Below are 14,813 nucleotides of genomic sequence, written 5' to 3' on the forward strand. Positions count from 1 at the left end.
TTCGTGAAACGTACGTGCGTTCTCCACCATAACAAGTATAAGCACTACATATCGGCTTGCCGCGTCTGGTGTTGGTAATACCTATATTCCTGTTGGCATAGCTGCGTAACTGTAAACAACTGGTTATGTAACACATGTGCGACTTTTGTGCGTCTATTTGCGCCTATTTTTAGCGTCATTTTGTAACATCTTGCTCAATGTAAAAAATTACGCCCCAGTCACCTTTTCGCCGTATGCTTCGCATTACATCGATTCCCACGGTACGTGAAATCTGCCGATTCTTTTTGTTCAACATTTATTTGTCCTTCGATGAGCCTTGCTTGGGGATTCCAGCATTGATGTCGTTCTCTATTCCGCATTCATTGGTTCCACGAAGAATTTTGAAGTACCCTGTGCAAAAAATAAAATATTAGTAGCAAAAAACCATCGTAGATAAGTGACACTCACTCACTCACTCACTCACTCACTCACTCCCTCACTCACTCACTCACTCACTCACTCACTCACTCACTCACTCACTCACTCACTCACTCACTCACTCACTCACTCACTCACTCACTCACTCACTCACTCACTCACACTCACTCACTCACTCACTCACTCACTCACTCACTCACTCACTCACTCACTCACTCACTCACTCACTCACTCACTCACTCACTCACTCACTCACTCACTCACTCACTCATCAATATTCAATCAACTTATTTCTTTTGAGCTTACCTTTGTCGCCCCAGTTGGGATTCCATGAGTTCGCTGCAAGCCAGTAGGGCACGCCATTTTCTGTGCCCCATCCTAGGATCTTGACTGCGTGTCCACTCTGATAGTCACTGCTAAGCCTCTGGTAAACCCCTACACAACGGAGGAGTAATCCTTGTTTACTTTATGTTCAAACTGTTCGCGGACGATTGCATCCTTTATCAGGAAGTAAATACACCTGATGACCAGGCATTATTAAGTAGTGCCCTGGACAAACTACATATTTGGTGTGAAAGATGACAGATGAGCATCAATACTACAAAAACCGTTTCAATGACAATTTCAAGAAAGAAGGCACCCCTTTCTTTCCAGTATTCAATAAATGGTCGCTGTTTTAGTGCTGTAAATCGTTATAAATACTTAGGGTTAATAATCACTTCAGACCTCCGGTGGAATGAACATATCACCTTCATAGAAAAGAAAGCCATGAAAAAGCTTGGATATCTTAGGAGATCGTCACGACAGTCAACGCAAGAAATAAAACTATTAGCGTATAAAACCTACATTCGTCCCCTTTCGGAATATCCCTGCGTGGTCTGAGACCCATACACAAAGAAAAATATTGATAAACTAGAAAACCTACAAAGAAAATCTGCTCGATTTATCTTTCGCTCGTACAATCGCCTTACGTCAGTCAGTGCTTTGCTTCAGACAGCGAACTTGGAAGCCTTACATCTGCGGCGATATCGTGAAAGGTTAAAATATATGTATACCTGCTCTATCACGATAAGCTTGGCATTTATTCAAGTGCGTATATAGAAAAAGTCATACGACGACCAACGCGGGCGGATCATTAAAAAAAATTACAGGAATTTTCTTGTAGAACCAACTCGTACGTGGGCTCCTTTTTCCCACGAACTGTACGCGAGTGGAATCGCCTCCCCGGTGGGGTTGTGGATGCGGCGACAGTGGCGTCATTCTTAGCGGAGCTAAAGAACTTATAGCATGTCTTCCTGCCATATTTGTACTCTCTGTTTTGTGACGTTGGCACGATTTGTTTTTTCTCTTTACTTGCTTTCATGCGTTGTTAGTACAAATGTGATGTCAGTACGCATTTATATAGGTATTATGCTATATGTAATTGCATGCCATGCACTGTATATTTTTCTTCTTTTTCTTTTTTTTTTTACCGCGTTCGAAACTGTGTGTTCGCGGCATTTTCTGTGCGTAATATATTGTGAAAATGTTGAGTGTGCTATATTTATATTACCCACTCCTGCTTATGGCTTCATTTTGAAGCCAGCAGAAATCCTGTAAATAAATAAATAAATAAATAAATAAATAAATAAATAAATAAATAAATAAATAAATAAATAAATAAACATGCCATCACATTCACACGTTTCGGCGCCTTAGTCTCGCGTCGATTCTTACATTGAATTCTCTTAACCTTTTCGTGTTTTAGGATTGAGTTAGCCTCATTTGAATATTCATGACACATTAAGAAGGACAACTATTAGATAGCTCACGATTCGTTACATGGAAAGGGGTTTAGTTCCACTCGCTATTACATGTGAGACCTAGTGCTAGTTCCAAACTACCCCAGCAGTATCTTTTTACATCTGCATGGAATCTATCTTTTGTTTAGGTAGGTTTTGTTGCAGAGTGGCCGTTTCTAATTTATCGTCGTACTTGTATTGTCTTTCCTGTGGATTACGCGCCCCTCCCCTTAGTACCCGCTCTTTCTTTCTTCTTACCAACACCGTTCAATCTACAAGACCGGTTCATCGTAGGTCCATCGCATATTCATAATCGTGTTCCTCTTCTCCCACATCCTCGTTACTGCTTCAGAAGAACCTAGATTTCCTGACCGCCTTTTTGAAATCCTATCTTGGGCTTCCCTATTCTTGCACTGCTTTCCTCTGAAGCCTAGACCTTTGATCACAACCCCAGCAACGTATATTTCGCTCTTTCGTATTGCCGTAACCGTGACTTCGCATAATCATCGAAATACGCGCACCTCCACAGCGCTTTTATATGTACAGGAATAATTTATAGACGCAGATGACTCGATAACGCGCAAATAGACTTATCGCAAATAGACTTATCAGGACTATCCGAGTATGTATTATTTATGAGCGAATACGAACCCAGTGGCAGCCATTAGCGTGAACCCACAAGTCACTCAATATCCATTCTCGGTCTTTTAGGCCCCATCATTTTTCTGTTCCATTCAATTATCAACAATATTACGCAGAGAAACCGAAGCAAGAAACATGACTCCACTCTACGTAACAGGTCGTTTATCCATAGAGCCCCCTCATTCATTCGAACCCCCCCCCCCCTTTTTTTTCCCACAGCATCTCCATTGCATCGTACTAAAATGGCACATAGTCAACGGGATCACCGCCATTAAATTACAAATAGGGTTTACATATCTAACGCGCAAGATTCTACCTACCATAGCGTATAAGATGGAATAGCTTCACTGTAACAATATCAGGAAAGAAGAGGCGTAAGCAATGCACAACTATCACAGCTTGGATTTACAGGTTATGCGGATATGAAAGTTAGCATGTACGAACTTATTTGCAGTGCGTCGTGTACGTTCGTATCATCTGGTTAGATTAGCGCAACTAGAAATGACTTAAAAACCAACGAGTGGAAGAAACAATTCGTTATCTGTACTTTTAACGATCCCTGAAAATTGTGCTTACCGCTCCTGTAAGAGAAAAAGTCGGAGTAGACATCGAAGTCCGCTTCCACGGGACCGTTCTTGAATATCTCGGCCTTTATTTGCGTCTCGTCAGCCTCTATGGAATACACACTTTCCCCTGCGACGAGAGACGATATTTAAAGAATGTAAGTATAAAAGCTCCTGCGAAAAGCAGTCGCAGTTGCTGCAGCATGCTCTCAACCAGTTGACAAATAAAATTACAATAACTCGCCTGGCTCACGAAGTGCCCAGTGGTGACACATATTGCTCTTCGCTCCCAGGAAGAACGCAATGCAATCCTCTAGGCATGCGCTGTCTCCTTTCTATGGTGTCACAAGCGCGGGAATTGTGACCTCAACCAGTTGTGACCTCAACTTCGTAACACTCCGCTGCGGTGCCTGATATTTCACCTCTTAATTCCTTTAAAGAGCTAAATTCAATGAATGAATGAATGAATGAATGAATGAATGAATGAATGAATGAATGAATGAATGAATGAATGAATGAATGAATGAATCCTTATCCTCGACTTAAGTGTCATCTGCGGCCTCTGCTTTCTAGCTCATGCAACCGTTGTGCTTCGAGTGTTAACGTTATTTCTACCACTTTACTTTCTCGTCCTCGTTTCTCGATCACATATATAGATTCAGTCCAACCAGGGCTGGGCAAAGATACTTTGAAATTGTATCGCGATACGATACACGATACTCAGGCAAGAAGTATTGGAGATACAGATACAAGATACTACCGGAATAATTGTATCCGATACGATACTTGGTAATTGTATCTTAAGATACTTCGATACATTCTCAAATTTGCTCTTATAGATCCATATAATGTAGAAACAAACGCTTATACACGAAAATGTCTGCTTGAAAGCTGTGACCTATTTTGTTTCACTTGAATGAAATGTCTGTTAGTATCTCAAAGGTTCTGCCCTTCTTGCTCAAAGTACATTAGTTTCCTTCCAAAACAACTTATTGGGACTTGTTTTAGCTTCTTCACAGGACAACTCTTTATACACTTCGCTGACAGCGGTTCTTGCTTGTCATTTTTGCAACTGATGGGAGTCACTGCTCAGCTTGCCGACCAGCTAGCGGGTTGGCATATAATCACAATAACGTCAATAAGAAGCCATAGCACGACGGCGCAAATACCGGTGTGGACTTTTACCTTGTCCGTAAACGAGAGTTTGCACAATACCGTATATCCGGACAGGTGTACAGCAGCAACAACGCTGGAAGCGACTTTTTTATTATTTTTTTTTTGGGGGGGGGGGGGGCAGGGAACGCATTCTGTATACGGGGTTTGAGACCGTTCGCTAGCGGCCCGGCCGGCACACATGACCGTCTCTGTCCCACTTGTTTTTGTTTTCTAAATAAGTATGTTCGTGAGCTACACAGGCATGACTGGTCTGAAGCATTTCTTTCGTGAAGAACATATATGTGGTCACCATGTGCTGAAACATAACCGTGGAACAAAGCCTCTATATTTCAATCCGCGTCCAGATTTCACTCGTTGTGTACATCGGTATCGATGTTTCTCGAATCCTGACTCCAAATCCCCATCAGAAATGACCTATATATGAGATATGGGAAAGGCTTCCTTTCAAATGGCGACGTCATTTTGTTCAAACTCTCTCCGACCTCACCAACTTCACTGCCCCGGCCCTTGGAGCTAGATTTCGCGATTGCAGCCCGCCGGCTATAAGCTGAGTTTGCGACCCCTGGTGTATACGTAGATGGCGTAAAACTGCAATGAATTTCCATGTTCTACTTAGATGCTGGCGTAAGGAATTCTTTGTTCATATACTCACTAACGTGCAGTCTTTTAGCAATTTTTCTTCAACGAGAGAACATGTGCAACACAGAAACGTCTCAGACGTATTGTATAGTTGCACAAAGCGTCGCAGGACACCGCCGTTATTCGCGCTATTGCCGCTTATAGCTCCCACTACGCGGCGCTTAGTAATACGAAAAATATCTAAGAAGGCCTAGAACAGGAAAACAAATATAAGCAAAATGGAGAGGTGGTTGTGTATCAAACATTCACATTGAATGAGCACAGAAACACAATACAGACGGTGCCTTTAATAGATATGAGCCTGAAGTATCGTCAACATACCCGTTGAGACAATAGAAAATTCAGTGCCTATGGAAAATTGCCTCAAAACGGCTCGTTGGGACGCTCAGGGGTAAAACGGAGCATTCAGTAAAACAACGTTTCTCGAGTCCCCTTTTTAACGTCTTTAAGATGGCTCCTAATGATTTCCATTATTATAATTGAAACTCAATTTCGCTATTTTCCTAAGCGGTAAGCAGAATATTTTGTACTGTATACTCAAGTCACGCCCACATAATAATATATTTGTTTTCAAAATCGCCTAGGCAAATTGTAAATGTGCAAACAGTAGTGGAAATAAAGCAGACAGTTTGAAGAATAAAGCAGAAATCTTATTTTGGGAGCGCGTTACAAAAGACATACGCAGTGACCAGACCGGAAAAACAGCGCAGAGAGCTATAGGTAACGTATGTGACGCAAAATGACAGCTATGAAAGCACTTGTGCTAATAATCAAATTATGATTACATAAATTATTTGAATAAATGTAGAAAGGAAGGGAGAAATACGGTACGCCAGGATATGTTCTGTTAGGTAAACGCTTGCTCTATTAGATCTAGCATCAGTACCAGTGGTGCTAATGTTGTTAGAGTCTTATTTGCATATTAATTAATTCACTGCATGCAAGTGAAACATCCACGAGATCCTTCAAATCGCTGATATGTAAAATCCACGCGACGCAAAGCAACCCCCTTCTTGCACGCATCACAGCGCGTTACGGAGCAGGACGCAAGAAAATCTTCAATAACGTCACTGTAACAGCATCAGAATTTTCGCGATAGACGCCGCACGCAGTGGAGTACTCGGCGCAGGACAGTGGCTAAGAGCAAGTGTCGCGGCATTGGCGCAACTAAAAAGAAAAGAAATAGAGAAAACAAAAGGTACGTGGGCTGGGCGACGTCCGCGTGCTTGTCTTCCTGATCTTCTACCCTCACTGGATGACTCTGGCGTAAAAATGTAATAACGTCACTGCCCTTAGACTTATTCAGATGGCTTAGTGGCACCAGTACCAGCTTGAGAAGCGGAGCTTGGCCAGCAACTGTTGTTTCGCACGTTTGTGTTGCGATAGAAGTATCTTGTATCTTAAGATACACGATACATTATCGAATGTATCGGAAATACAGATACAGATACTCGTCTTTCGAGACGTATCGCGATACAGATACAAGATACCCATAGAGTATCTAAGATAGTATCTAAGATACATGTATCTTCGATACTGCCGAGCACTGAGTCCAACGATATTAGTTATCCTAAATGAGTTTGGGTTATAGCTATACAGGTACGATGTAATTCGTAATAAATGTTTGTTCTTGCCTCATACCAGGCACGTTGTCGTATACCGCAGGTTATTTCAAATCCCTCGTTTCGCTCCTCTTCAATAAACAAGATTATGTGTTCGATAGTGACGTATGAACCAAGATTCCACACATTAATCAATCCGTGACTTACTCATTAGGCCCCAGATATGTATCCACGCTTAACTTCTATCCTGCCAACTACTGCTTTGAAACGATTGGCGCATACGTCACGTCGCGTGGCAACGATTTAGCCCAGAAAAGCTGCGAGAACACGTGTACACTTTCGAGCCGGCCTCCATTAGGCCGCGAACGCACGAATAATCTCGGATTAATAATTGCTGACGGTGCTTCACGTGCGTCACGTCGCGTAGCAACAAGTGGCTTTCGAAAACGAAAATAGTCGACTTACGGGACCAGCTCGATCTGGTCGGGAAAGCGTGTTGTGCCGCTGGGGCTTAAGAGTCCATAAACTAGGCTGTTTATTTCAGGGCATGCTATTTGGATGCTGCCCGAGAGCTGACGTAACCGCAACCACTACTGCCAATCTCTATCCAGTCATCACGCTGATATAGTATATCTGTATGGTGGACTTTCGCATAATATCACCCTTGCCTCAGACTTACACCCAAGGACGTTTCACTAGACTGGGCGTCGCTCTAGCAATCCTACAAAGCTTTTATCTTTATTCTGTTGCGCATACTCACGCACTGACTTTTTTCTGATCAACGGGGCCCCGATATTTTCATTCCATTAAACTAATAAACGATGAACCCGAAAAATAATTCATAAATTCACGGTCCTAGTTTACGGTACGCATTGACATCGCGGCATTGAGTCTGATAAACATATCAGCGGACAGATGTCACGTGCAGTAGAATTTTTTACTCTTTTATATTATTATTTCAAAACGCTGACATTCTACAAAAAGTAATAATAATAAATGGCGAAGCTTGCACTAAGTCACGCAAGGCTTGAAACAGCGAAACTGGACGATTGTGAAGTCTAATCTGGTTGCTTCTAGGTTGTTATTCCTAGGCTTTAGCTCGGTTAATCACGACATGGAGGTCCAAACTCCAGAAACGAGCGTTCGCACTTCTCATAGATCTACGGGCACGTCGTCGTTTGCGTAGGGCTTCCATCGCTTCGGGCTCCTCTCGCAGCCGCCGTTACCTTTCCCGTTCCCTAGTATGGCAGCTTCGCGCGAGTCATGCCAAGCCAGAAGGAAGAGCGCAGTTGGGGTGGCCTTCTTTGTTTCTCATTATTATTTAACAGCGAAGTTGTTTAAGCTAGTCATAATACGTGCGGCCTATCAGTAAACGATCATGATCATGAACCGGTATGTGCCACAGAAATTGGGCAAATCCCACTACTCACCGCTGGTTCACCAAGAGAGAGAGAGAGGGAAAGCTACAGAAAGAAAAAGAGATAAAGAGGGAAATTAAGAAAAATAATGGGACTAAAGACATAAAAAGATAGAAAGACCGTGAAAGATATAGAAAGAGAAAGAAATAGATATACAGAAAGAGAGAAAGAGGCAGAGATAAAGAAAGGGAAGAAAGAGAAATAAAGATAAAAAGAGCGAGAAAGAGAAGGAAAGGAAGTAATAGACCGAAACTGATACAAAATAGAGATACAAGAGTCAACGAGAAACAGAAATAAAGAGAAGAAAGAGCGTGGCAGAGCGCAGCAGAGCGATATCTTATTTACCTAAAAAAGAAAATTCAATTCTTTCTTTTAGTCATTAAAGATATAATAAAAGTTCCTTTTTTTTCTTCTTTTTTTTCGTTGTCCTGTCTACGATAGCGTGATTCTCTATTCGCATGTCCAATCAAGCACGACACGTGCTATCACCGACAATTTGAAATCGAACGCATTTCGAAGTAGGCTTCCCCAAGGTAACAGAATTGTTGCGGAGAAGCCAACATCTGTTTTAATTTTTCTGTCGTTTTATTGATTGAAGCCATCTTACTGCATGCACTTGTGTGTACAAGAATAGAAGCTTCAGCTAGTTGTTAATTTTGGTTCATGAAGGCGTATATCACAGCGCGATCACGCAGGAAGGAAGGACAGAGCAGAAAAAGGGAGATGACTTCAAAGTGATTTATTATTATTATTATTTTTTTGCACAAGAGCAATATATATGTGCAGAAAACGACAAGTCCTACCTAGTCAACACAATGTGCGGTAGTGGCAAGGCACAGGTCGCAGTTAATCCGTGAGATAATAGCAGCGAGAAAGATACACAAGCTAGGCGACCGCTGCGTAAGTATCCCATCCTATGCACTGTCACGGCTAGAGCGTGATTACCTGGCCGGATTGTGGGGCAATCGTGGGCACATGCTCAAAGGGATTTGACTTGACGATGTTCTGATTAGGCTTGCACTTATCGTTTTCTGCTAGTATACATTTTGATCTTCTGCAAAATAAAGATCAGTTCCAAATCAGCGCTCTTTTTCTATTCTGCCATTCTCTTCTATGCTTGCGCGCTGTGTTATATGCCGTCACTTGTATACGGTACCGCGGCAACGACAATCGTTACTATGAAACAAAACCGTACAACGTATTGACAGAGCATTGCCGTTTCGGCGCTATGTCACGGTGACCGTCGCCAGACGCGATGCGCGTATTTGCTGGCATGTATTACCATCTAATGCCGCTTGCGCCTATAGCCGGTGCGATAACGGTAAGGAAAATATGCCATGCCAAAAATAATAAGGTAAATAAATGCACACAACCCGTAATCGAACATAGGACTATTCGATCTTGAAGCTCGCGCTCGACCGATATTTTGGTCCGTATACCTAATGGAGAGAGAGAAAGAGAATTTTATTTGAACTATAAAGACGCTGAATAGTGTTGCTTAACGGATTATGAGCACATTTCATGACACGTATTCAGAAGATTTCTTTATGACGGACGACGTTCACCTTATAGCGTTTTCACTCGCTGTTACAATTTCTTCGCAGCCCTGACTTTCTTCAAAAATGCCTCAATGGTTTCTATGACTCATAACATTTATCGACTTTTCTCCCGTATGAGGCCGAACTGATATAATTATGTAACGCAGTGTAAAACAGGTACTGATTAAAATGTAGGTGCAGTAAAGTAGAACGTCGCAATCATCAAAAACAAGCCAAAAGTTATGCATGGACTGTCAGCGGCAGTCAGAATTGAATAAATCTTATCGCTAAGGAGGGAAGAACAGGAGAGAGAGAAAACGCAAGGATGTTAACCAGTCTAGAGTAATTGATATGCTGCCCTACACTGGGCAGTATTCTATGGTAGCATACCAGTCACAGTCCCCCAGTCACGACGCCACTGTTGGTTGCTATCACTATTCACTGTTATCGTCACTATCATCATCCTATTCATCGCTACAAAAATTTGTTTATAGAGTGCTACAGGGTGGTTTGTGTAATTTCCAAAAGCGTTTGATCATCCGCAATTGATTCTATGGAGCAGTGACATAAGAAAAAAGTACACGAATATCTACCCCTTTTCCTTGTTCTATTTTGCCTTCGCAGTGCCTTTCTGCGCCAAGTTTGCTTGCCGATCGTGTATAGTACGATGCTGCAAAATCGTAGCGTTAATAAGCAATGATGCGCGAGAATTATATGTTTTTTTCATACAAAAATATATATCCAATTCTCTCTCTCTCTCTCTCTCTCTCTCGCTCTCTACTTATTGGACTTCTTCGGTCTTTTACTGGCCTACAACAGCTACGAAGCAGCAAAGCGACATTTTATAGCTGCGGTGTGAAACACTACAGAAACGCAAAGTCGAAAAAACAATACAGGATACAAACAGGCAATTGGCCACGCTCGTCCTATCTGTATCATCTTTCCATTTATCAGCTTCGTCTCTGTATTAATTTATCACACACTTTAAGCGCGTTGGGGTTTCCACACGCAGTCCTCGCGCAAAAGCTAGAGAGCAAAGGGCGCGTTACCCTTGTACTTGTCCTTGCTGTAGTCCGCCTCGTAACCCTTGCGGCAGGTGTGCACGCAGCGGGGTGTCGGCGAGATGTTCTCGCTGCAATTGGGCAGCGGCCCGACGGTGTGATGCTCGCAAGGAGGGAAGACGTATGGTAGGCAACCGTCACCGGTGTCGTGCAGGCCTCCTGTGACAATACCCCGGTCCCTGTAGAACTGCCAAGCAGACGAGGGAAAACCTCCCAGGCAGCTGCGATACAGCGTAAAGAGGCAGTCGATACGCAGATGATACAGCGCAAAGACGCCAACAACCGTTACAACGCGTTGGCGTTCAGAGTAGGTTCTGGCTCAGGGCCCTCGCCGATTCCTCTGTTTGAAACTAATAGTAACCGTAAGTAAACACTCCACTAATTTGAATAAGATTTGTGGAATGAAGAAGAGACGCCTGATATATATAACTGCATAATAATAATAATAATAATAATAATAATAATAATAATAATAATAATAATAATATTAATAATAATAATAATAATAATAATAATAATAATAATTATTATCTCGTGTTGTCTTATTTTACTCCTCCCCTTTTGTGTTCATTTCTCTTTGTCTACGTGTATTTGCTCTTTTTATTTCTGAAGACTGTCTGTATTGCATAGTTTATTTTTATTGTTTTTTTTGCGTGCGCCTGCACAAAGACCTTACGGTTGTTCCTGGGCACGTTAAATAAATGATTGATTGATTATTGATTATTATTATTAATATTATTATTATTTCTCGAGGTTTCATGTTCCAAAATCACGATATGACTATGAGAGATGCCGTTGTGAAGGGATCCGGAAATTTCGACTACCTGGCGTTCTTTAACGTCTAAGCAAACGGGCCTCTAGCATTTTGCTTCTCCCAAAGGCGGCCGCCGCGACCGGGATTCCATCCCGTTACCGTCGGGTGAGCACACTGTGGCATGACAGAATTTCTACTTAGGGCCGCATTGTTTCCGAGGAAATTACCCAAAAATCGGTAACATTGAAATTAAAAGCTGCAACATGGAATAACAGACCGTGTGACCGCCTCTGCCAAACAGGGTTGCCACTGACTTTAGAGTAAATGTCGCCAAACGACGAGCCAAAAGTCGCCAAAAGTCGCCATTTTTTTACATATTTCGCCAAGAAAGTCGCCATTCTAGATATGTGCGGCATAACTAGTAATAAAAATTTCCACTCACGTATAGCACCGTAGAATATAGAGTACCATCCAAGACCCTTAAGTTATATTGACGTTTCTCAATGCCACTCGTATCGCCCGCTTCGCCATCGCAGTCCACGGTGCTGCTTCCCCGACTAGCCGCAAGATGTGCGTGGTGGCGCAAGGGTGAATGAATGAAACGCTCATGATATCCCATTCCTGTCCGCTCGTTTCAAGGGTAAAAGTGTGCTAAACCTTAAGCGAAAACCGTGAAAGCGTTGTTTGTAGACAGCTTTACGTACCCTCATATAAATTAAAATGATTAAAAGGTTTATTGAAGGTAACTCGAGAGAATTCTTACAGGAACCGATCATTAGTGAGTCTTACACCTTTTCAGTGTGAACTAATATGATACCGGACGCCACCGACCTTTTCATATAGTCACTTATAATATCTACACGTGTCAATCCACTGCGTTAATAATGAACAGATAGACAATGTAAAATGTTATATACCAATTGTTCTCATTGCACACGCTCACCGAGAGCAGTGGAAAATGCCTCAATAAATATTTGTTTATTGCACAAATAGCCGCGTATCCGCCTCTCTTCGCTATTCCAAAACAGCCCTTACGAGCAGAATTGGGTGTACTGCAACAGTGAATAAGCCGCCAAGCTATTCAGAACAGTTGGAGCTTTGGCAGAACAAATGGTCGAAGCACGCGGCCAACCCGTCGTCTAGCTCCTTCAGAAGCGGAACTTTAGAGAAGCTTGAAGCACCTATAGCCATAAACTTATAGTCATACACTGCCCCCTCGCGGTTTGCAAGGCAGTCCGCTGACCTAAATTTTGTTGGAATAACGCTGTGGGACGTTCCAGTACCTTCTGCATCTAGATGAATTGAGGAGATACACACGAGTTACGGGACGGACATACCGAATGACGCTTAATGCGCACATTCTACTCAGGGGTCTAAAATCAAGAAAAATACAGAGAATGTTGCCGCTCATTCGTTGGGAAGACACTAGGCTCAAGATGCATAAATCAGTGGAGACCTAAGCCGAAAATCGCCAAAAATTCGCCATGTCGCCACTTATAATTTTAGGTCGCCATGGGCATCTCAAATTCGCCAATTTGGCGAAAAGTAGCCACCATTGACAACCCTGCTGCCAAATATAACGCGCCTGCACCCAGTGAAAACGGCCGAAACTTAAAACACATGGCCGTGTGGCTGCCCTTTAGAGAGAGAGAAACATTTAGAGAGAGAGAAAGAGAGGGAGAGTCTATTCAACAAGCGCACGTCTACGTAACAGGCGCTTATCGGATTGTCACAGACCACGGCCTGTCAAGTCGGCTTTTCGCCCGCAATGCGTGCGCCGCGAAGCAAAATGAAACTGGAAAAAAAAATTGGCCGCGTATCTGCGTGCTTCGCTGCAAATGTCGTGTAAAGACGATAGAAGAGGCGCTGTGTGAGATATGGACGCCATCTGGCAATACGTCGGGAAACATGAGTGCTGTGTTGCGTGCTGGTAGTCCCGGCGCAGCAGCAGGCGAAGACCGGCGGTGACCAACGCGACCGGCGGGGACGCCAGCCAGCCCGAAAACGCGGTTTGGCGCGAAGCGCTGAAGCAGAGAAACGTCCGCACTCAACGAGTACTCTCCACACACTCTTTTATTTACACGTCGCCTGGGTAAAACAGGAACGCCAGAGCGGCGCCCACAACCGGCAGCCTGAAGGCCGCCCACAACGCTGCTTTTTCATTTTTTAAATATTTTTTTTTTTCACCTTCTTGGCCTTCTCAAAACTAAAGTTTTTCAACACCAACCCATGGCATTCGTACAGTGCAATACAGAACCGAAACCGAAACACAACAATGAGCTCGTGCGAAGGGCACGGAGGAAGGCAAATTTCAGCGCCGTCGCATTTTCAGCTTTGTTGAAACAGCGCTCACTAGACGACGACGAAGTAAAAGGCACAGGACAGGCAGCGCCTGTCCTGTGCCTCCTTTTACTTCGTCGTCGTCTAGTGAGCGCTGTTTCAACAAAGCTGAACGCATACCAACTCGCTCAAGCTTCCATTCTTATGCATTTTCAGCGCAGCTTAAGAAACTAGGGTCCTTAAAATTACGTATGTATGCATTTTCTATTAAAGGAACACGCCATCTAATACTTACCTAGTGATGTTGCACCTCAGATATGCATGATATTTACTTTTTGATCGACAACGTTCACAAGTATGAACAGCCGTACCAGTTCAAGACGGCTGGCCCTTGGGCAAGTGGTTCAACTTTGTCCGAGTGGCTAAATCGAGGGACGTGCCGACAAACAGAAAGACAGAAAGACAGACCAAAATTTCTGCGTTTAAGTTCCCCAAGAAAGACTATCGTCTTTAAAAAAGCAAGACCGTGGCGGTGCTCATAACGTGCATATGTATACGCATTCTTGCGGACGCTATAGTCGACGCCAAGGCAGGGCGCGTCTGCATTGGCAGTGAAGCCCACTTACCGAATGCGTGGTAACAATTTCTTCTAGCTTGTTCAGTAATGAAGCGATATCCAAAGCTCTTTCGGTAAAACACTCCATGCACAGCTCTTCGTAATTTCCTATATGCAGTCAAAATTTGCCACGGGGACCTGCTGAGAAGCCCATTAAAGCGTGCCCTTCCATCGCCGACACCGTAGCCCTTCGATACTGCTATCTGATAAGAAAGAAAATACCAGACCAATCTTCTAAGGACAATTGTCGGATAAAGTTAAGTCTAAACTGGCAATTTATCGTCTCTTCCCCATGGTTTTTGCCTTGCAAAACTCTCCTGTTCCTTGCTTTCGGTTCAATTCGCAGCCTTACTCAAACTTCACGTA

The 14,813-nt window shown here is 43.2% G+C and overlaps 1 protein-coding gene across 1 annotated transcript in view; it reads right to left on the minus strand.

Annotated features, from left to right (window-relative positions):
• Window positions 1-292: 292 nt before the first annotated feature.
• LOC119386015 (uncharacterized) overlaps window positions 293-14,813 on the minus strand; it is a 47,947-nt gene continuing 33,426 nt past the window's right edge. Inside the window, exons 12-15 of the mRNA XM_049414198.1 lie at window positions 10,786-11,018; window positions 3,417-3,533; window positions 724-852; window positions 293-390 (exon numbers count right to left, since the gene is read on the minus strand). Of these exons, the coding sequence (XP_049270155.1) occupies window positions 296-390; window positions 724-852; window positions 3,417-3,533; window positions 10,786-11,018 (574 nt within the window). The 3' untranslated portion in view covers window positions 293-295. The remainder of the gene's footprint in view (window positions 391-723; window positions 853-3,416; window positions 3,534-10,785; window positions 11,019-14,813) is intronic.

The sequence above is a fragment of the Rhipicephalus sanguineus genome, chromosome 3 (genome assembly GCF_013339695.2).
Source record: "Rhipicephalus sanguineus isolate Rsan-2018 chromosome 3, BIME_Rsan_1.4, whole genome shotgun sequence".
Taxonomy (NCBI): Eukaryota; Metazoa; Arthropoda; class Arachnida; order Ixodida; family Ixodidae; genus Rhipicephalus; species Rhipicephalus sanguineus.